Genomic DNA, 22215 nt, shown 5'->3' on the forward strand with positions numbered 1-22215 from the left:
CGTGGACTGAACTGGGTCTCCCCCAAATTCATATGTTAAAGCCCTAAACTCTGACGTGGCTGTATATCAAGACAGGGCCTTTATGGAGGTAATTAAGGTTAAATGGCATCATACGGGTGGGGCCCTGATATGATAGGATTAGTGTCCTTGTAAGAGGAGACCCTAGAGAGCTAGCTCTCACCCTCTGACACATAAGGGCACAGCAAGAAGGTGGCCACCTGCAAGCCAGGTAGAGAGCTCTCACCAGAACCCGACCATACAGACACCCTGATCTCTGACTTCCAGTCTCCAGAACTGTTGAGAAAATAAATATCTGTTGTTTAAGCCACTCAAGCTCTGGTATTTTGTTATGGCAGCAGGACCTAAGACACATACCCTAGTCAAAAGAACTTGAGCAATCCAGGATTAAATGGTGGGACTGATTTTTTCAAATGTCTGGTGTGATGTTCAGTATGTATAACTTTTCAAGCAGATGGATTAATCTCCCAACAGTAACAGTTTTGTCACCAATTTACAGACAGAGAAGACTAAGGGTGTGAGGCCTTCCATGAGTCATCCAATAATCCAGCGAGAGCCGGTGCCCATACTGGAACAGAATTCTAAAGTCCTGGCTTTCAAAACCTTGTCCTGGAAGGGAAGCCTACTCTACGTCCACAGAAAAATGTGCCAGTAATCTAGGCATAAGTGGCACGGCTCTGCACTGCCTCAGGCCTGGAGGGCTACCTGACACGGCCTGGGCACTGTTGCAGGGCAACACGACAATCATGGATCTGATGCCTCCAAAGCATGGGCTCTGGAGTAGGAAAGCTGGGGGCTGAAGCCTGCCTCCACCACTGACTAGCTGTTTAGCTTCAAACCAGTTATACAATCTCACTAGATGTCAGTTTCCTAGTTTATTAAAGGAGGATTTTAATACTTACCTTGTAGGGTTATTGTGAATATCAGAAGTAAGACACAGAAGGATATAGCCCGCTGCCTGACATACAGTCAAGACATTACTTAGCAGGTACCAAGCCTCGATGTGACCTCATCAACAATTTCACTCCCACCTAAACTAAAAGCAAGAATAGGTGATTTACCTCTTCTTATCTATAGTGGGATTTCTGCCTATTTGTTTGTTTGGTTTGGGTGTTGACTGTACACCATTTACTACTTCCTGGTAGTAATGTCAATAATTTTCCTCCGGGGGCCACCCACCACCCCCCAGTCTGAGATCATGTCCCTTAGGTGTCCTGCCTTCATCCCCCTAGCTCCAAGAGCAGGCAGGCGAGTGGGCCTTGCCAATGACAATGCTGTACCAATTCAGTGACTGGCTCAGGGGGCTGGATGAGAGCCAGCCCAGGAACTTTTGCTGGAACTGTTGAGAAGGGATCACTTTCCTTCCCACTGGAGGTGCTCAGCTGATGGAAGGTAAACGTGCAGCTCTCCACCATGAAGGGGGAGCCTGCCCAAGAAGCAAGGTAACCAAGACAAGAGCGTCGGAAGGGAGTCAGAGAACCTTCCTTGTTACATCATCAGAGGACTTGAATCAAGCTACACCTGAGGATGCACTGAACTTTTCAGTTAACATCAGGCAGTAACTTCCCTCTCTTGCTTCAGTCTGTATGAATTCAGTTCCTGACACTTACAATTAATATACAACCTGAACGCCAGCAAGAATCTGACACTTTTCAGTGACCAAAAGGACCCCTGGAAGTAAACAGAGAGAAAAGTTAGGAAAGAGAGACAAAGCTACAGGCAGCATTTTTCAGGGAATGTCAATGGGTTATTACATACCTAAAAATGTTAGTTAAATTAGTGGATGAAACTATGGGAATGTCCATGTTAGTGTCAAGACAGCCTGAGACATTGGTTAACTTCTCATAACGTTTCAGTAGACAGGTTCTGGAAACCATGGGTATGCACTAAACTAGGCTGTCAGTGGCATTTTAATGACAGGGGAAAAAACCCATAGGATATCTTTAATTTAGTTCACTGAACTGTAGCATTAATAATAATAGATAATTTTGTTAAATTCTCACTGTGTCAAACAAATGTTTCAAATTTAGTATTTCCAATCACATATAATATCTACTCTGGGGAGTAGATATTATTATCCTCACTTTACGGATAAGGAAATTTAAGACTCAAAGAGCTTAAGTCTACTGATCAAGTTGAAATAATAAGTTGTGGAGCTGAGATTCAACCTCAGATCTAACTTCTTGATTTTCTTAAGTACTACCAAGAAATGGTATTACCCAGAAATTTCATTGGTATACAATAAGATCCCCTTGCTTTATGTCGTTCTGCCTTCCATCATTTGCCTCTTCAACAAACTATTGACTGTAATTCTTCATTCTGTGTTTAGTTTTGTGATCATCCGATTAGAGACATCTTTGTCTCCCACTAGACTAGCAACTCCCTGAGTGCTGGGCAAGCACTGCTTTTGCTCTTCACTGTGTATTGCCTGGTGAAAGCAGATGCTAAGGTAAGTAATGCTTAAAAAACAAAGGAGAGGGAAAAGAGAGGGAGGTGGGAGAAGAAAGGAAGGAGGAAGGGTAACCTACATCTCTGGACCACTCCTTCACCACCCCCAAGTCCATTCTTGGGATAAATGAGGGCCTGGCAACAGTGGTGATTCTGTCCCCACGCAAAGGGCTAGACAGACGCATCCCTGGACCATGAAGGAAAAGCATCAGGAATGTCAAAGTCGTGTGGGTATTTCCACTGGCTCACCCCCCCAAACCACACCCGGTAGGAACAAACGCACTCAAACGTGTCACCTATTTGTAAACCCTTATTCAAAACCCCTGAGTCGCTTTCATCTTCTCTTGATAAGTCTTAGGGTGACAAGCCAAATCAAAAACTCACTAAAATGTTCCGTTAACTACGCACCTGAGAGGCTATCACGCTCAATGTTTAGCTCTGCCGTGGAGGAGGGTTCTTTTGAAGCTATGGCCTATGGAGCATTATTGTGCTGGGGGAAGGGAGACAAGAGGTGTGGGGACCAGGAAGAGTTCATTAAACAATATCTGAGCATATGTTATCTTTCCGTTCCCTTTATATAAATTCTCTGATGGACAATAATGTCCCCAGGTTGCTAATGTCACAAACCTCCTAAACATGAGAGAGGCATTGTACCATTCCTCAAGTATGGCTTTTTGGAAGAAAAGATCAGAGTGGAGTCAGAATGAAAGCCTGGACCCAAGAGGAAGAAAGAAGTCCAGAACCTCAGCTTTTGCCATTAAAACTCCCAAATGTGGACCAAGAGACACAATGTATCACTGGAACTGCACTCCCACGATGGGACCACCACTGTTGCCATCTGACTATATAAGGGAGTGTTGAAGTCCCGTCACAGAACTTTGGTGGCTAAGAGAGACTGTCACAGCTATCTGCAGAAAACGGAGTGTGCCTTAGGAAAAATACCAGTATAAAGCAAGATTAAACATACCAAATTCATCACTGGGAGCACAACATACAGAATTATTTGATCAACCTGTTTAACTCTATCAACTGTATTTTAATTTAACTTTGTGAGAAAAGGAATAGAAGATACTAACGCATCACCTTTTCCAGAGAAAGATAAGCAGATAAGCACCTTGAGAAGTAAGGTTTATCCCCAAAAAGGGGTCTCTGTGGACTAGGACACAATGACTGCAAATACGTCCTTTCTTCTAGAATACTCTGAATTATCAAGTTTTATTGGAAAGAACATGCATGGATACATCGATCATAATAAATAAATATTAAATGTTCATAGTTTTTCAAAGGCTTCTCTTAGGTAATATCTATTCCCAAGGTATGGCTGAGATGCAAATCTGACTTTTTGAATAATTTAAAATGATGGAATTTTGTTTTAAAAAAAACAAACTAGAAACTTCAAGGAAAACTCATCCACTTGGCATTCCTTTGAAACATACACATAAAGGGCTTTACAGAGCTCCTCCTTGCCTATAGGTGTTTGTTGTGCAAGACAGGAATTCTGTGTGCAAGAACTGAATGAGGAATTGGAACCTTCCCTCCAAAGTTGTACCAATTTGCTTGCCATGATATATGGACAGCAGCTAAAGAGTTAATCTTTAGCAACTCTGCTCAAAAATCCTAATGGCAGACTGCCCATCATTCTTTTAGACAGAGCTTGTCAGGAAAACTAGGGCAGCTTGTCCAGCTCAGCAGTCAACTGATTACTAGTGAACTCAATGGGGCTCCCAGCCAACCCCTGAGATTGCTGCCAGACCCTTGGGTATTCAAAGGCCGAGTTCCAATGTGGTTTACTTTGCCAGAATCACATGATGTCAGTGCTATTTTCTTCTGACCAGACTAACCAGTCATTCAGGTTCCTGCGAATGGTATCAGTGAGCGAGGCCGGCACTTCACTGGTAGAGGTCACAGAGACACGGAGGTGCTGGGCCTTGTCACCAGGGCCCAGGGGCCTCCGGAGCCTTCCGTGCAAGGGCAGCTGATCCGTTTGTCAGTCCCAGCGACCCAGATCCTGCACAGCGTCCTGTGCCCCGGAGTCCGCTCCACGACCAGGAATGACTCAGGCTCCCTGGACAGGGTACACTTAGAGCCGAAAAACAAACAGGTCCAACATTTATAAATAACCAGCTGGGTAGGAAAACAACAGAAAACAGGTCTTGGCTTTCACTCCTCTTACATTATTTGAGGTTTAATAGGCGAGCTGCACAAACTCTGTGGGATTTAGTCAGCTTTATCCACATGTGCCCACATTCCCTACATGGTAGTAAGGCATTAATTAATTTTTACATCTATCTGGAGATGTTTCAGTTGCTACAGGATTTGCAAGAGCGCATGCATCCAAGGGGTAGCCAGTTTTTAAAACTGTGGTTACCCTTATCTCTCAAAAAGAGAAACCATTTCACTCCCCAAAACACAAGGCAGAGAAATAAAAATGAGACCGACTTTTTAACCTTTCCTTCCTCTAGAAGAAAGTATAAGTGTCAGGAAGAGTAAAAGGGCTGGTATAGCCTGTGGACTTCCCTTTCAAAGTCTGGAATTTATTTCCCAATGCTTTAAGTACCTTAAACTATTTCCAGTTTTCCTTTTTACTATTTCTTTCTTAGGGCACTATGAGACCTATTTATGATGAATTCATTTTAAAAACTCATTTTCAAAGAGGTAAAGTCTTGAAAATATTTTAAAAGTTAAAAATATTACACAAAGATTTTCTATTTTATCATGATATTTAGCTTTTTCCATCCTTTCTCTTTCCTGTTGGTAAATAAAGCAGGTAAAACTGCTGAGAAAAAATATGCACTAATGTAAGAATTATGACCATTTTTAAACATCTACAATTTTTAAAACAAAACAGAAACTGCTTCAGTTTTAACATGCAAAAGAAAAATAAAGAAAGATAATAATTCCATTAACTGTACTATTAGCATTAAAGACAGTACATTTTTGATGAATGAATGAGTGAATGAATTCTCTATTATTCACTAATGGGTACATTCTTACTAAAAATTACCTTGGGGAAGCCTCTGAACAAAGTGACTGAGAAGATGATTATGAAGACAAGGTGTCTTAAGGTTTACTAATGGACCCTGCCATGTTCCTTTCTGCCACAGCTTTGTTGTGGAGGCGGGCGGCAGTGGACGGCCTATCCATCTCCTTGCAGCAAAAGACTGCACCCATGACAACCTGTATTAAATCCAGGTAAACCTTTACAATCAAACGTCAATCTGTCAAGGAAGTTGCTCAGTAAGAAAAGACTGGAGAGGGAGGGTGAGAGGGAGATGGGAAGGAAGATCCTTAGGACAGAAGGAAGGAAAAGAGACCCCCCCCAAAATTATTTTTACATCAATGCTTCATAACTTTCATTTATTCCATCCATGAAAAAAGTTTAAGGAGATTAGCAACAACTTCAAAATCAATGTGATCACCACTTATTCAATCAAAATCAGGTGCTATAGTTATCTTTCCCTGATGGTTATAGCTCATCTTTGACTATTCAACTTGTCTTTTGTCCTGGTCTTTCATTTCCTTCTCAGATGCATCATCATAGTATACCTCTAACATAACATCTTTAATGAACTAACAAATATTTGAAAGAGAGAAGCTTGCTAGATACAAGTTCTTTGGTGCAAAGGGACTAAGCAGTCACCACCAATTAGATTATAGCTGGATAATTTGACAGTTCTCAAGATGACTGTTTCAAGGAACGCTGGAAATGTACAAAGAGAGAACAGCCTGTATGTGTGTCGTGTGTGCTTTTCTCTGACTAGGACAATACGCCCCAAAAAATCCCAGAAGGAAAACAGAAAGGGAAATTCTGATCCTTTTGACAGTGAAGAAATAACACACAAATAAAATGTTTTAAGTCAAGTTGTCTGAAATTCACTCTTGAGAATTAGTAATATCCTGGGAGCTGCCTCCAGATATCTTTGAGGAGTTAGTACAGTAAGTACATATAGCTCAGGCCAAAGTTCAAAGCTCCCCATGAGGTAACCACACTGTATTTTTTCCCATATGGCCCCTGCTGCTCCATGCGTAAGTTCTGTATTCCAGCCACACTGCATAACTGCTCCTGCATTTTCCTGCCCTTTGACTTTTCCTCATGCTGTTCACCTGGTCTAAATGCTGCCCACACACTTGACAAAACCCACGTCTTGAGATCAATTAAAAGTACCACCTCTCTGGGTGTGGAGAAAAGGGAACCCTCCTATACTGTTGGTGGGAATGTAAATTGGTGCAGCCACTACGGAAAACAGAATGGAGGTTCCTTAAAAAACGAGAGTTACCATATGATCCAGCATTCCCACTCCTGGGCATATATCTGGAGAAAACTCTAATTCGAAAAGACACACGCACCCCAATGTTCGTAACAGCATTATTTATAATAGCCAAGACACAGAAGCAACCTAAATGTCCATCGACAGATGAATGGATGAAGAAGATGTGGTATGGATATATACAATGGAATACTACTCAGCCATAAAAAAAAATGGCATAATGCCATTTGCAGCAACATGGATGGACCTAGAGATTATCATACTAGGTGAAGTAAGTCAGACAGAGAAAGACAAATATCATATGATATCACTTACATATAGAATCTAAAAAAATGATACAAATGAACTTATTTACAAAACAGAAACAGACTCACAGACATAGAAAACAAATTTATGGTTACCAAAGGGGAAAGGGATGAGGGAGTGATAAATTAGGAGTTTGGCATTAGCAGATACCAACTAATATATACAAAATAGATAAACAACACGGACCTACTATACCTCCCAGGGAACTAGATTCAATATCTTGTAATAAACTATAATGGAAAAGAAACAAAAAAACACCACCTCTCCATAAGATGTTCCCTTCTCCCCCACAACCAGCAGAGTCTCTCCACTGCATCTCAGTAGCTCCCACATTTATACTTCTCTTAAAGACCAACACGATAGGGGTTTACATTACTTGCTGATCTACCTCTTCCACCCAACACAGCATATAAGCATGGAGACGTCCACCTTCAGGGACTTGCACTCTAATAACTGCTGATTGGAAGTGAACTGATGAGGCTCATTTATTTTACTGGACTCCAGTGCATCAGTTCTCTAATAGCTGCCCAAAGGCCATCCACTTATCCAAAAGCCAACCTGCTGAAATACCAGTGTTTATAGTAACACACAGGTATCTGAGCTAGATAATTGAGTTATCAAAAGCTTATTAATGTCTCACCAAGAAAAGAATTGGAATAAGGTACGTTTTGCTTTTTTTTTTTTTTAAATGTTGTTTGGTTGGCATTCTGCGTGCATGTGTGTGTAGGTGTGTGACAGGTACATGTATACGTGTCTGTTAACAGGCAGGGGCTAGAGGGCTAAGTGATAACATCGATCTTTTACCCCTCTTCAGTGAACCTGCCTGAGACAAAAACATTAAGTTACAACCCTCAAATCATTAGCATATGAAAGGACCGACCTTGTTTCCAAATTTGAAAATGAAATAAACTTGGCTGAACCAGGAGGAGTCAACTCCTGGGTACTTTCTGTTCTGCAGCTGCAAGAGAATCTTGCCGAATGTGGTGACCATTCTGCCCCTAACAAATTAATGGCATATCCTTAGTGTAAAACCACATGGGGACTAAATCTCAATGGTAATACATACCAATGACTTGGAGCAACTAACCTTGCCTTGTCTTACTCTTCTCATGAAATGAACACGTGGGCAGTGACTGGGGTGGGGGTAGGAGGCGATAACCTTCATGTTAACCAAGCATGATCTAAACATGCAGGGCATACTGATGACCAGGCAGAAGTGGTAAGAATCTAATATAATTAATGTAGACACGGATGCGCTCTGATTTCTTTAAAATACTTCAAGGGTAGTAACAGATTAACCCTCCTAACATCCTTTAAAAGATAACAAAAATAATGATTCACTTTTACTGATGAAACAGTGGAGGGTAGAGAAGTTGCACAAGGTCACTCAAAATTAACTTCAAACAATTCAGTTCACTGATGAGTCTTGGCGTGCTTTGTAGAGCACTTAATAGATTACGAGGATGTCACACATGAGAAATGATCAAATGATGGTCTGACTGCCTTTCCAAAACCTCAAGTTCGACTGTACCCTGTTCAAGATAGCTCCAGATTCCAGGGACCCTTTAGCCTCCCACCTCCACCCCCCAGTCATGCTAATACGGAAGTAGTGAACGACACAGATTCTGGAATCAAAGTACCTCGTCTACACCCACCGCTCATCAGCTGTGTGATCTTGGAAAGTTACCTTGACATCTCTCTCATACATAAAAGGAAGGTAATAATGGTACCTGCAGCCATATGGCTGTTGTGAGAATAAAAGGAAACGTGTTATGTAGCTTCCGTTGTACCAAAAACATTCATTTTGACCTACCTTTTCCAGAAGCCTCAAACCAACAAAAATACCCATCAAACTCCAGAGAGGCTGAATCTGAGGGTAACAAAGTTCTTACTGAATTCCTGGTCTTAACGATCTGGGTTTTCATCTCCCACGAAAATGCAGTTACAGAGGGAAACAAGGTGGCAAAAAATGTATGAACCACATACTTATTGTGCATATTTAGAAATAAATACATTTCTTTCAAAATTTTAACTAGACAAGCTCCCCTCCTTAAGAAAGAAAATCTTTTCTTTAGTCCACACTCCCAATTTCATTGCTATAAATCAAGAAGAAAACATACCAGGAGAATGGGATAGAAGGAAAAGAGAAAGACTCATAGGAGGATACAGAGAAACAGAAAGAAAGAAAGAAAGGAAGATGAGTGAAATATAATATTCATATTCCTGCCTTGAGTCCACTAACTTCCAAAAAGAAAGAGTATGTGCCATACCATTAACACAGTTTAGAAGCACTAGCTTGTTTGGCAGCCACAGTTACAGAACCACGAGAATCAAGGTTACTTAACTGTCATGAGCTCATAAATTGGACCCAAGGTGACAAGAACAGTTGGGTGAGAGGGATCTGAGTTGAGGGTGACTTGCTCCAACATGGTACACATTACAGAGACCCTCTTCAAAAGCTGACGAGATAGACAGCATTCTCAGGCTAACTTCCAGACCTGCCTTCTAAAGAGAACCAGGAACTAACTAAGCTCCCACGGCTTGGTTTGACCTGGCTTTGCCTCTAGCCCAGTTCTGAGGAGATTCTGCTCTGCCTCATCAGAACTAAGCAGAGCTGAGAGCACCTAGAGGAAGAGCCCAACTCCTAACAAAGCCTCAGTCACTTGTAGGGATGAGGCAGTTTTTCCTAACGGTTTAAGCACCAAGCGCTCCAAAGCCAGACTGCCCCGGTTCAAAACCTGACTGGGACACCTACTAGTTGTTTGGCCTTGAGCAAGTCAGTTCTATACAAAGCCTCAGGTTCCTCACCTATACAATGGGAATCAATGCAAGGTTACTGGGAATAGTAAATGAGATGATACACGTGTATAACGGAGGCCAGTCCCAGAATGTCGTGGACACGAGGTGACTGCTGTGCCTTATTCCAGCTACTGCACAGCTGCAAAAGCGTGTGAGACACCGGAGGTGGCTCTCTCACAAGCTAGATATTAGACTGTGAATGCCCCAGGCCGGGAAAATCCAGCATCCCCAGTGCCTCACTCGGGGTTAAATGAACAAGGAAGAAAACCTCAAAAATCTTTCAGTCATAAAGAGATAATTCCAGGGATGACGTCTACAGAGCACCGTCTATGGTGTCTTTGTCTGAATTTATTAATACATGTAGGCAGAATTATTTGTCACAGTGTTAGAGAAAGATAAGGTTTTTTTTAAAGGGACAATGGCTTTTTTAGAGCATTATATCAGTATCTCCTATAATTAGGTTTTGTTTAATGCAACCGAGTAAACTGTCTGAAAAGTGTGGGCTTTGCCACCCCCCCTCCATTGACGTTTTTAGTGGCGCTGGCTGTTGTTGTCAAGCATCTTGAGTGCTTTTTTATTGACACAGTAAGCTGTAAAAGAACCTCTTTGATGACTCATTTTAGAATATAAATTCAATGGAAGCAAAGGTACCGCTTATCGTTACTGAGAACTTTCATTCAGATCTTCTACTTTTATAACTGCTCTGATCTAACAGGGCAATTGATTCTAACATGCAGTTTAACCAACAGGCTGGTTAACCTTGGATGCTTATTAGTAAAGCAACAATGCTTTCAGAATTATGCTGAATAATTCAGCCCTTCCAGTCAAAGAGCTTTGCTGGTAGGTGAGAACAGGATGGCGTTTAAGTATCTGAGAACATTCTACCCACCTGGGGTACATGGTCCTGTTCTGCTTCCGCCACAGAGCAAGGAGCTGGCATAAAACTAGCCCATACTTCTTGGATGAACCCTGATGAGGTCTCACAACTACATGCCTCGTGAATTCTCTTTCTGCTGCCGCTACCAGCAGTATATTTTTGAGTTGGCCCCTGGACGTCTTACAGTGGAAACCGTTCTAAATGAGAGTTTGCTGAATGTTGATGCGAACTAGGAAACTATTTTGAGCAACAGTCCCACTATTCCAGCTGTTTACTTTTCTGTTATACCTTCATTTCCTAAGTACTCTTTTGGGAAAGTTTTACACAGTGGCTTCATAAATCAGGTTAGTAAGGATGTCATTCCATTTTAAAGCACATCACATGGAAACATTATAACAATAATAGACACACATGCACCTGTCTATGTGCACATTCACACACACACTTGCTACACTTGAAATTGAACCCCAGGACTAACAAACATACCATACCTAGCTCTTTTTACGACACCCTCTTTCTAGGATCTGCTTTCATTCAGGGGCTGCTACAGAATACCAGTGCTTCCCCAAACCAAGTTCTAAGGTGCATGAACTATTCATAAAAGTTCTATAAGGAGAGAGGGACAATTCTATAACCAAATTGGTCATTTTGCTGAGGACAAATTCGAACCACAGGCACGCAAGACTGAAGAGAATCAATTAGGTATTGTATGAACCCGGCCAACAATTCAACAGCCATATCTCAGAGTGATTTTGTTGTTCTCTCTCTATTCATTGTTACACAGAAAGCTCATGAAGTTATAACATTGTTTCTTTGTTTAAAAAATAAAAGGCCACTGAAAGAAAAGCCAATTACTTGTGATGGTAATAGAAGTGAAGAGAAAGTGAAAAGGCCTACAGAAGTGGTGCTTCTTGCCCAAATACAGATACCTGGGGAAGAAATTATATTCCACAGAGCTACCTGTAAGTTTAGAAACTCATGATCATCCTTGGAAAAATCTCTCATAAATGTCAAGGGTCTATTATATATCAAAATGGTCTAAGTGTTTAGGCATCATGGAAATAAACTGGACATAACTGTAGATGGCCCTGAACAAAATCCTATCTTACATATGATGGAGGAGAAATTTCTCACACAAGTGGGGGTCCATTGGCTTAGGCTCTAGAAAAAGGGGCCCAGGGGTACTGTGATATATTATGGTTGGAAGGGTCTTCTGTCTGAATGGTATTGATGGAAATCAGGTATTTTGAATTTGAGAACTGAGCATCCAATATCACCTCCAGATAGGTTCACACTGGTTCGAGTTTAGCTTTTGTAGAACAGCTCTGATGGCAGTTTAAAGTAGGAGGCTCCAAGGGAGTGCTCTCATGAACAAGGGCAGGACTGAACTGCTGGATCCTGAGAGGACCCACAAGACACAGGGGTACGGAGCACAGGTAGGAGGAGTCAAAGTGCACTGACGTAAGTGAGGGCCCATGGACTTCAGAGACATGGATCCAGTTACTTCCAGGCAGTGAAAGCTAAAGGCAGTGGAGCCTGCAAGAGAGCCTTCTGGCCTCCTGCTGAACAGCTCCCCTGGGCGGCTCAGCATCCGTGTGATTGCACCCAGGGCCCAACTGAGGCCTGACTACAGATCACCCCAGACATTAAGAGACATTAAGAAATGTGTCCAAAGTCTTCCAAACAAAAATGCTTCCTTTTAAAAATCACATAACTGTCCTTTTAATCCATGTTCTTATTTAATTTATAGAGCTTTTATAAAACTCACTAATCGCTTTCTAAAAAAAAGAATTTTATTGGGCTCCTAGAAGGATGGTCTAACTTTTCCCCAAATCTCCCTAAATCTCAAGGTGCTTCAAATACTAGGGACTTTCCCCTCTTCTCTAGAGTTTTGATTTCCCGTGGAAGACAGCCATTTAGAAAAGTCACTAGCATGCAGATACATGCTGTCAAACTTTTCTGGCCGCACAGCTAAGGCCACATGCAGGTGTGTGAGTGGAGAACATCTAGTACCAAGACTACAGCTGATTTCCACCTAGCAAAATATAGACTCTTGCAAGAGAGGTCAGACCCTGCCATCTGGAAGACCAATCACAAGATTGATTGGCTTCAGACAGAGGTAACAGGTGGGTACATAGTATAGCTCCATGGGACCTGCTCTTTCTAAACTTGTGGACAATCAGTTCAGAGAGCTACGCAGATAGTGACAAAAGGGAGCCTGTATCACTGATCCCTGTTTCTCCAACACAGCACATTTTGCCCTTTTAATGGCAAGGAACACTTGGGTATACTAGACTGGTGGGATCAAGGAGAGGAAAGGAAAAAAAAAAAAAAAGCCAAGACAGCAGAACGTAAGACTAAAAAGAAAACTTGATGAAGGGGAAGAAAGAAGCAACTCAAAAGCAGCCACATCTCAAACTTTTGTTTGAAAGTAACTGTAGACCATTCATATCACATGTCAGCCCTTAATGAGGTGGTGTAGCTGACTTGGTCACATTTGTCTTTTTTCCCGTATCTACTCAGTTCACCTCCATGAATCGCACCTGCCTTCCAGAGCTCCTCCCACTTGTCGACCTCCCCAACACAGGCCACCGATCTGATGGCATATTTTAACCCTGGCTTTGATGAAGAGGGTCAGTTTGGCACACAGGTGATTTCCTTGTAGATTAAGAACATTTACTTTCTTCCGGCTGGATCCCTCCCAGAGATACCATCAAACCTCTACCTACGCAATTAGTTTTCACAGGTGGCTGTTTTGCCTCCAGTAAAACTACTTTCTTTCTCCTTCATGCAAGTCAAAGCAGAGCAAATGCACATGAAAACATTTCAGATATGAAATAAACACTTTCAAAAAGGCAACTATGATGCAACGCACCGTGCCTGACTGACCCAAGTCATAGAATGAAGTCCACACACCAGGATCAAAGTTGGGAGGAATCACTTCTGGGAGAAGGGGAGAAGGAGATTTGGAGGGGAGAGAGGGCAGGAGCAGGGGAAAGAAGGTTGGAGATAAGGAGAGGAAGTAAAGCCACAATTTATGCTCGTTCATAATCAAAAGGGGTTTTCCGAGGACTTTTCTCCTTTAGCAAACTCTTCCTGTGGGAAGTCTGTACTCACCGTACACAGAAATGAGAGGGGGGATAAAAAGATGTTCATACACGTGAACAGTAGTGGCTGAGGAGCCGGTTGTGTGTTTGTTGGTTGGTTTTGTTCCTGTTGCACCAGGACACTTTCAACATGAAACTACCAAGTTGTGAGATGTTGTTTCTCTGGTCCTTTTTCTAGGAAAAAGCTCCAATTTTTGAGGCAGCCACTTCCAAAGAAAAAAAAAAAAAATTCAATGTCGACATAAATCCCTTGAACTAAACATCTGTTTAAACTGTTTCTAGGTCAGGGGTCTAAAACTGTGAGACGCTAGGGGTGCAGACATGATTTCTTTCCCAAGGCCTCCAAGTGCTGCGGCCTGCACACATCCCACAATATTGTTTAAACATCTGGCCTGATTCCCCCAAAAGGAAAGGCCTGATAGGGTGGGTTGCTGTGGCTTTTTATTTTAACCTATAACATGATTTTGTTACTTGCGCAGCCTCTAAATAAACTACTGTTAAACAAGGTTGTTGTTGTTTTTTCCATTAATGTATTATTTAAATGTTTCAATGGCATTCTGAATGGCATAAGGGGGTTTGTTTCACAGAAGCTGCAAACTCAAGGATGATCATAAAGAAATGGTTGCCATCGGTTCTTCCCTGTGCAGGAAAACTCTTCCAGGATTTTTTCCCCCCATTACTCTCCCTCATTGCTCTGACAAAATAGAGCAGATACCCTGATTTTAACTCAATTTCTATACCTGTATTAGTATATGGAAAAAAGACTTTAAAATATTAAAACATAAACTCATTCCAAAAAGGTGGGGGGTAAAGAGAGAAGACGGATGCAGCTTCCCTTGTGGCCTGGCTCAAACTCCTGATATATATGGAATTCAGCACCGGTGACATCAAAGGGAGCTGAGTGGCCATACACAGGTTTGCCACCCAGATTCCTCATATTTACAGCTCAAATCACCCAAAGAATTTGCCTTATGTATTCGTTATGGAGAACAGTTATGGATCTCGGTGATTAAAGAGCTTAGGGAAAGCAAGAGGGAAAGTGAGCCCCAGACAAATGGAGCAGCACATTCAGTGAAAGTGAAAGTGAACGGTGCAAACTAAGCCCAAATACCAGAGTTTGTGCTCAGGCTCTGGCAGCTACTCATCCCCCAGCCCCTAGAAACTAGTATTGCTACTGTGTCATGTCTCTGCCCCTAAAACATGCTGGAGGTAAAAAGGCAATCCTAGAAAACTCCCAGTTCAGTGAGAAAGAGTGATTTTGCTGATGTAGGGCAGAACAATAGTCCATGGCTGTCAAGTATCATAAAGGGATTAGAGTTGTGTTTTGATTTATTTTAATGTACAAAGGAAGAAGGGAGACAGACTTCAGAGGGTTTGCCTCTGGCCCAGACTTCCGGCCTTAGGGAAACAAATTTTCCAGTGAACATTATAGAAATATAGAAATGCTCATTTAAAAATGACCAAAAAATTATATATATATATATATATATATATATATATACCTTTCTACTAAGACTAGATTATATGTTATATTACAAAAAGTCAAATGCTTTTTTCCTCCCTCTCTGCTACTAGGGGAGGTGGTCTATCACACACCACTGCCCAGTCAACAGCCATTCTTATATCCAGGGAAGGTTATTTCTATACTTAGGTCACTTTTTCAAAATTCAAAAGTATATGTCTAATAATAATGTTTTTAGGAATAAAGAAAGTAACTACAAGAGGTTAAATAATTATCAAATAGAGAAACCAAAGGAACCCCTATGTCTGTGTACCTAGGAGCATTTAGGTGAGAAAAAGACATTTTACGATAGTTTCTCAGGAAAGTAAAAATAATCAGCGATGAGTTTTTATGTGTCTCAGGATTATCCAGTGTATAATAAGACAAATATTTTCATTAATTATTCAAAGGCTCTGTTCTGCTATGTCTTCTGCTAAAACACTATAGAGATACTCTTTCCTGACTATGTCTTATTTTCAACAGACAGTATTTCTAGGAAATGGAGAAGAAAAGAGTTTCAAACAGTCCTGAAAATATGAATTTTTAAATTCCAATCAGAGGTTGTTAGAGCCAATAAGAAACTTGAAAGGAAATCTGGGCTATCTCCCCACCTAAGGCAAAGTCACACCTAGAGCAACCTAAGCAGATAATCATCTAATCTAATTTAAAAATAAATCAGGTTCCATAAATTCCCTCCCTAACACATTCCTGTGCCTAACACCCTTCTACTCACGAAATTCCTTTTCAAGTTATAGCCTAAGCACATTCAGTCATCATCAAGTGAATAAAAATCTTTAGTGGATAACATGAGAAACTCTGTAAGATCAGTCATAAAAATTACTGGATCAGAACTGATTTATTTCGGCTAGGTATATGTGGGCCATCACAACAAAGTCCTTTGGATCAGGATTCAGAGCAAAGGCAGATGCTTCCCACTGTGGATTGGACATTATATCATATTTGCAACTAGGAATATGTATCTATCTATCATCTATTTATCTATCTATCTATCTATCTCTATCTATCTATCAATCTACAAACCACAAATAGTACCCAGCTATGAGGGAGGTATTATGGACTTAATGTTTGTGTACACACCCTCCCTAAATTCATATGTTGAAGCCCCAAACCCCAATGTGACTATGTTTGGAGACAAGGTCTTTTTTTTTTTTTTTAAACGTCTTTATTGGAGTATAATTGCTTTACAATGGTGTGTTAGTTTCTGCTTTACAACAAAGTCAATCAGTTATACATATACGTATGTTCCCATATCTCTTCCCTCTTGGAGACAAGGTCTTTACGGAGGTAATTAAACTTAAACAAGGTCACAAGGGTGGGGCCCTGATCCAAGAGGATTAGTGTCCTTATAAGAAGAGACACCAGAGATCTTTCTTGCTCTCTCTCTGCCCTGTGAGGATACCATGAGAAAGCAGTCACCTACAAGCCATGAAAAGAGGCCTCAGAATGAAAACTAACTTGCTGACACCTTGATCTTAGACATCTTGGCCTCTAGACCTGTGAGAAATAAATGTGTGTTGCTCATTCACACACATTTGGTAATGGCAGCCAAGGTGACTGAGACAGGAGGCATATCATGAACACCCTTATGTTGATGACATGTCCCTCTCTTTAGACACTCATTTGTCTTCCCTGACATCTCTGAGACAGAATTCCTCTCACGTTTAGGATGACTCCTTCTAGTTTATTTTATTCATTTACCAAATGTGTATTGAGCACCAGCTATGTAGCAGGCATTGAGCTCCGTGCGAGATACCTTTGTGAATGAGTTTACAGGGCAGTGGGAAGAAAAAGAACGAATGAAGCAATTCTAATACTATGTGATAAGTCCTATGACACGGAAGTACAAAGTGCTGTAAGAGCCCAAAGGAGAAGCTACCATCTCAGACAAGGGGGATCGACTCACTACAGTACAAAATGTTTCAGATGGGCCCTGAAGGATGAATGAGAACTAGTCAGCAAAAAGATGGGGAATGGGGGTTTTGGTCTGATGACAGTGTACATACATCCTGTGGGCTGGGAGATGCGGGTTCCTCTCCCTTAGTCACTCACTGTAAACCTCCCTCAGGGGTCCATCTGCAGCCCTCAGACCTTCTCTAGAAACAATCTCTCCCTTAATAGATCCGTTTACTTCCAAGCCTTCAATTATATTCAAATCTGAATTCCTAACCAGAACCCTCCTCTTGTGCTCTAGCATTCTTTTTAATTGACTGATCATCATTTCAGCAGGGCAGGTCACCAATAGCTTGTCTAAAATCTAAGTCTTTACCCCTTCCTCAGATATGCTCTTCCTCTTGGATTGCCCATGTTTGCAAATAGCCCCAGGCTTCTCCCAGTGGTGTAGCCATCTTCTCCTCCTCCTCCTCCCTTACCCTCCATGTCCATCCATCACCATGCTCCCTTTCCTCAATATCTCCGGAATGTGCAGTCAGGTCGCAAGCATCAGATTTGAAGACTAACCTATACTGATTTATTATTACAAATAATGACTTGACACTTCACTTAATTGAAAGCTGCAAAAATCCAAGAATGAAAACACAAAATCCAAGAGATAAAGGCAGATAGGAAGTGGAAGTTGCTATCATAGAATCCAAACAGAGATAAACAGACAAATGAACACAAAATTTGAGCTCTGAGCTTTCTATCATACAGGGAAAAGAAGATGATGAGACTGACTACACAATTCTCATCATAGGATGAAAAGAGGCATGCCAACAAATCTGTTGCCTGGAAGGGACTTCTCAGAGACATAGAATACTAGGGTGTTGAACAAGGGAAATGGAACAACATAATAGGAAAAAGCAGGTTTTGTAAAATAAGCAAAGATCTTCTACATATGGATCTTTTACATATAAAATATTTCTTAAATATTTCATTTACAGTGAAGCCACCTGAAGTTAAATCATGATTCTGCAAATTCAGTCTACATAGGAGTACAGTGAAATGTTTCTTATAGAGAGCTCTCTAACAATCATGAAAGCCTCACCTGTCCCTGAGACCATCTCTGTAAGTGCAAATGCCTCGAAGGGATTTTTAACCAAAGCTATGTTCGTAACTCAGGTCACAAATTAGTACCAAACATACTAGGAAACTAGACTACTTCTCATCTTTTCCTATTTCATTTCCTCAGCAAGGCTTTCCCAGAGGACCTTAGCTAACAAAGACGCCCCCCACACCCCAGTTTAATCTATATACTGACATCGTATCATTCTCTTTGTTTCCTGAGAGCAGTTACCACAATCTGAAATGACTTGTTCATTAACTTGTTGATTTGGCCTGATCATTCTTCCCCAACAGAAGGTAAGCTCCCTGAGGGCAGAGCTCATGTTTGTCTTGTTCACAATTATATCCACAGCCCTTAGACGTACCACTGGTTTGTAGCAGGTGCGCAATTAAAATTTTTTAAATTACTGAAATGAATAAGGATGTAGTCTATGCCTTCTGTTTTAAATCTTTGTATGCTGTACACCGTACATATGGAAAAGACAAAGATAATATTTTATACGAAAATTTTAAAGCCTGGCTTAAAGTCTTCCCCGACTCCATTTTCTCCCTTCTCCAATCCATCTTCCATTTTGCTGTCAGAGTTGCCATCAATAAGACAATCTAATTATAACTGCTCCAAGATTTGTGAAGAGCTACCCACTGGCAACTCTTCATAGTGGCAATTGAAGCCCTCAACAACCCGAATCTTTAAGCCTAGTCTTTTACAAGTCTCTTCACTCTTCCCACACAAGCAAAATCTACTCACTGTCCCCCTGTTCATTCATGGCCCACAATCACCAACATGCCCGTACCCATCTCCAATGACTTACCTTTCCTTGCGCTAATCCCAGCATCCAGGAGCCCCGCTCCTCACATTCCTGTCTGCGGAAACTGTACTCATCTTTCTAGCTCATTTCTTAAGTCACAAGAGCCTTCTCTGGATTCTTGTGAATTACTAAATGTCCCTCCTGTCTTCTCCAATAGTACTTTTTACCTGTCTGTATGGCATTGTCCACCATCTGTTCTATACGATTTAGGTGGTTAGTTTTATGTTTGTTTCCATAACTGAACTCCCTGAGAACAAGGACCAACACTTTATTGATCTTCATAGTTCCCCAATCTTTTAGCACACTGCTAGGCATATAGTAGGCGCTCAACAAATGTTCGTTGAACTTAACATCTGCATAATTAGAACAACTCAAGAGGCATTAGTGGTGACTGCTCTGGATTTCAGTTTTACACTGTTGAAGGCCTGGGTGCAGCACCACCATTTACTAGATTAGCTGATGGATTTCAATTTTGAACAGTTGAAGGCCTAGGCACAGGGAAACCATTTACTGTATTAGAAGTGTATGAATGTCCACTTTACTAGCTTACAGTATCATATTAGTAATTGTTGCATGTAGTTCTGTTGCAGAAAAATTATTTACATTCCAGTATACAAATACGCATTTTTTTCTAACAATGACTCATGTTACAAGGTGCTCTACTATGTTAAAAACATTTTTAGAGACTTCGTCCGTAGACCGAACTTTTACTTTTTAATCTGACATCACATATAACACTACATCTTATTCCGTGCAGATTTAAAATGATTCAGGGACTTTTTCAGCCGCATTTGCTGATAAAAAGACAATTTTTTCAAATTCGGCATCAAATGTAAAACTAGTTTTTTTCCCTCTCTTTTTTAACATTACAGAATTCTGAAAACCTTATATTTGAAGCAGTTTAATAACTCTAAGCACTTGGTTGAGCACTAAAATTGTGCCACTTCTTCATTGCTTTCAGTACTGTTCCCCCACCAAGATTAAGTTTGCCAAATTACAACATCATTTCCAAAAGTACTAACAATCAACAGAGAGGGCAATGAATGAATTCGTCCATATGCATCTGTCAGGCTATTGAGCGATAAAGCATACAGGCTGAGAGAATGGTATTGAGACATATGTGTTCTTACCATCTGCACATGGTGCAGCAATGCATTTCACACATATGACACACCTGAAGCCTAATTTTGCATATGAAGAAGAAAAGCATTCATGCCAACTCTCAGCACAACTCACGTCATATCGGTTTCACAATTGGTGGCTTTACGTCACTTCATGTTCCATATGCCTGTATGTCCAAAATATTTTTCCTTGTGACAAATGATCGAGACATAGAATCAGGAATCTTTTTAAATCAGAGAGGATACTGGCTTTAATCTTATGCTAACAAAATCTCAGTCACACTAAAACAGAGTATTTGGGAACAGATTTGTTTGCCTTCTCAGAACTAGTTAATTTTTACTTTAATCATACCTCAGAAGACTAAAGAAAGGAAAGGAAATTGAACTGCATAAAAAAACAAAGTGGCAAGCTATGTATATTAATTTTACATTAGATATTTTGGAAGGGCAATTCATTATTTATACAGGTGTTACCTGACCTCTGTCCAGGGAGTTATTCATTTTAACCTATTAATAAGCACACTATAAACAACAATGAAAGTTACGTGACCTTACACAGCTGTCTCCAGCCACTGTACTTCCATCGTTAAGGAAACTGTTAGATGACCCTGTTGTCAGAACACACTAAATCTGTCTGAATAAGGGAAAACAAGACTTTTTCTCCAAAGGATAAAGCAAAAATCCTGGGCAGACTTGCTGCTCCCACTGTACAGTCACCCTTGTTATTTATCATTTATTATTTACCTATGTTTTTCGTATAAGCATTACAGGAAGCTTTTATGCTGCTTGTGGCACATAATCAGTTGCTTATTGCCAAGGGAAAGACTTTTTCCCCAGAAAGACAATCTGTGCACACACTAATTTGAAAGACAGGATAGGAGCTGCAAGTGTTTTAATAGCCCATTATCAAAAATTATCCCTTGGCTATAAAATCCCCAGACCATTGGCTTGAGATCAGCTCAAAGAAAAATGAGATTACAGAATTTAATCTAGTGAAGGGGAGTGAGAGATGAGTTTTAAAAAGGCTTAGATCACCAAAAAAAAAAAAAAGAAAAAGAAAGAAAGAAAGAAAAAAAAGACAGCAGACAGAACCGAGATCAGCTTAGATTAAACCTTCCACATGTTTACCTCATACAAATCTGACATGTTCCAAGATTGATTTTAATTTTTAAAAGTATGCTGTTACTTTGCAACATTTTAATAAAGAGTGGGGAAGGTTCAGAAAAAAATTATATGGTGAGGTGACAGGAAACAAAACAGCATTTTGTCTTAAATTTGCACAATCTAATTTATAGCAATAAAGCAGAACCTATGAGTTCTGGTAAATGTCAGGGCTGTCATGTCCATTACATATGTGGGTAGGTATGAAGCAGAGTCTCCGTAGGCCCTTCAAAAATTGCACACAGCCGCACTAATGCAAACCAGAAGTCTCAGACTGCTGGATGAACACTCGGATTCATTCCCATGTGGATATTTAGAGAGGGTGCCCTCCAACCCCACCCCATCCTCATTTATGTACATTTCAAGAGACCAACAGGAGGCCATAACCATGGAGGTAGCTCGTGAGAAGACAACTCCCACCCCAACAAAATCTGGCCCAACCCCTGTAAAGCAAGCAAGAGTCCTGTAGAACCTCCCTCTCCCCCCCTCCAACCTCTGCTCTCTTACATCTCCTCCCCCTTCTCCTCCCCCCTCCCCTCCCCGCAAGCATCTGCCTTGCCCAATCTCGCCTGGGCCAGCTCCAATAACAACATCTGCTTGGCAGCTTTTCAAGCCCACGGATAGTTATCTAACTGAGGCTTTTGTGCTGTACTGTTTATTCTATGTGAAGAAATGCCTCCTTAGTTGAAAGAGTACTTTAGAAAAACTGTGCAGCTATTAGCAAGTGAAGCACAAGGCTAATAACCCCCACCTGCTCATCAAATTAATTATGACATCTG

The 22215-nt window shown here is 41.0% G+C and overlaps 1 protein-coding gene across 6 annotated transcripts in view; it reads right to left on the minus strand.

The window, feature by feature from the left end:
• Positions 1-22215, minus strand: part of NFIB (nuclear factor I B) — a 236600-nt gene that overhangs the window by 171976 nt on the left and 42409 nt on the right. The window contains exons 3-4 of one of the 6 annotated variants that reach the window (XM_055087210.1): positions 1629-1689; positions 1027-1054 (exon numbers count right to left, since the gene is read on the minus strand). The exons of the other annotated variants lie outside the window; for them this stretch is intronic. Of the exons in view, the coding sequence (XP_054943185.1) occupies positions 1631-1689 (59 nt within the window). The 3' untranslated portion in view covers positions 1027-1054; positions 1629-1630. Of the gene's footprint in view, positions 1-1026; positions 1055-1628; positions 1690-22215 lie in introns of those variants that run through there. 6 annotated transcript variants of the gene reach the window in all.

The sequence above is a fragment of the Physeter macrocephalus genome, chromosome 9, assembly GCF_002837175.3.
Source record: "Physeter macrocephalus isolate SW-GA chromosome 9, ASM283717v5, whole genome shotgun sequence".
Lineage (NCBI taxonomy): Eukaryota > Metazoa > Chordata > Mammalia > Artiodactyla > Physeteridae > Physeter > Physeter macrocephalus.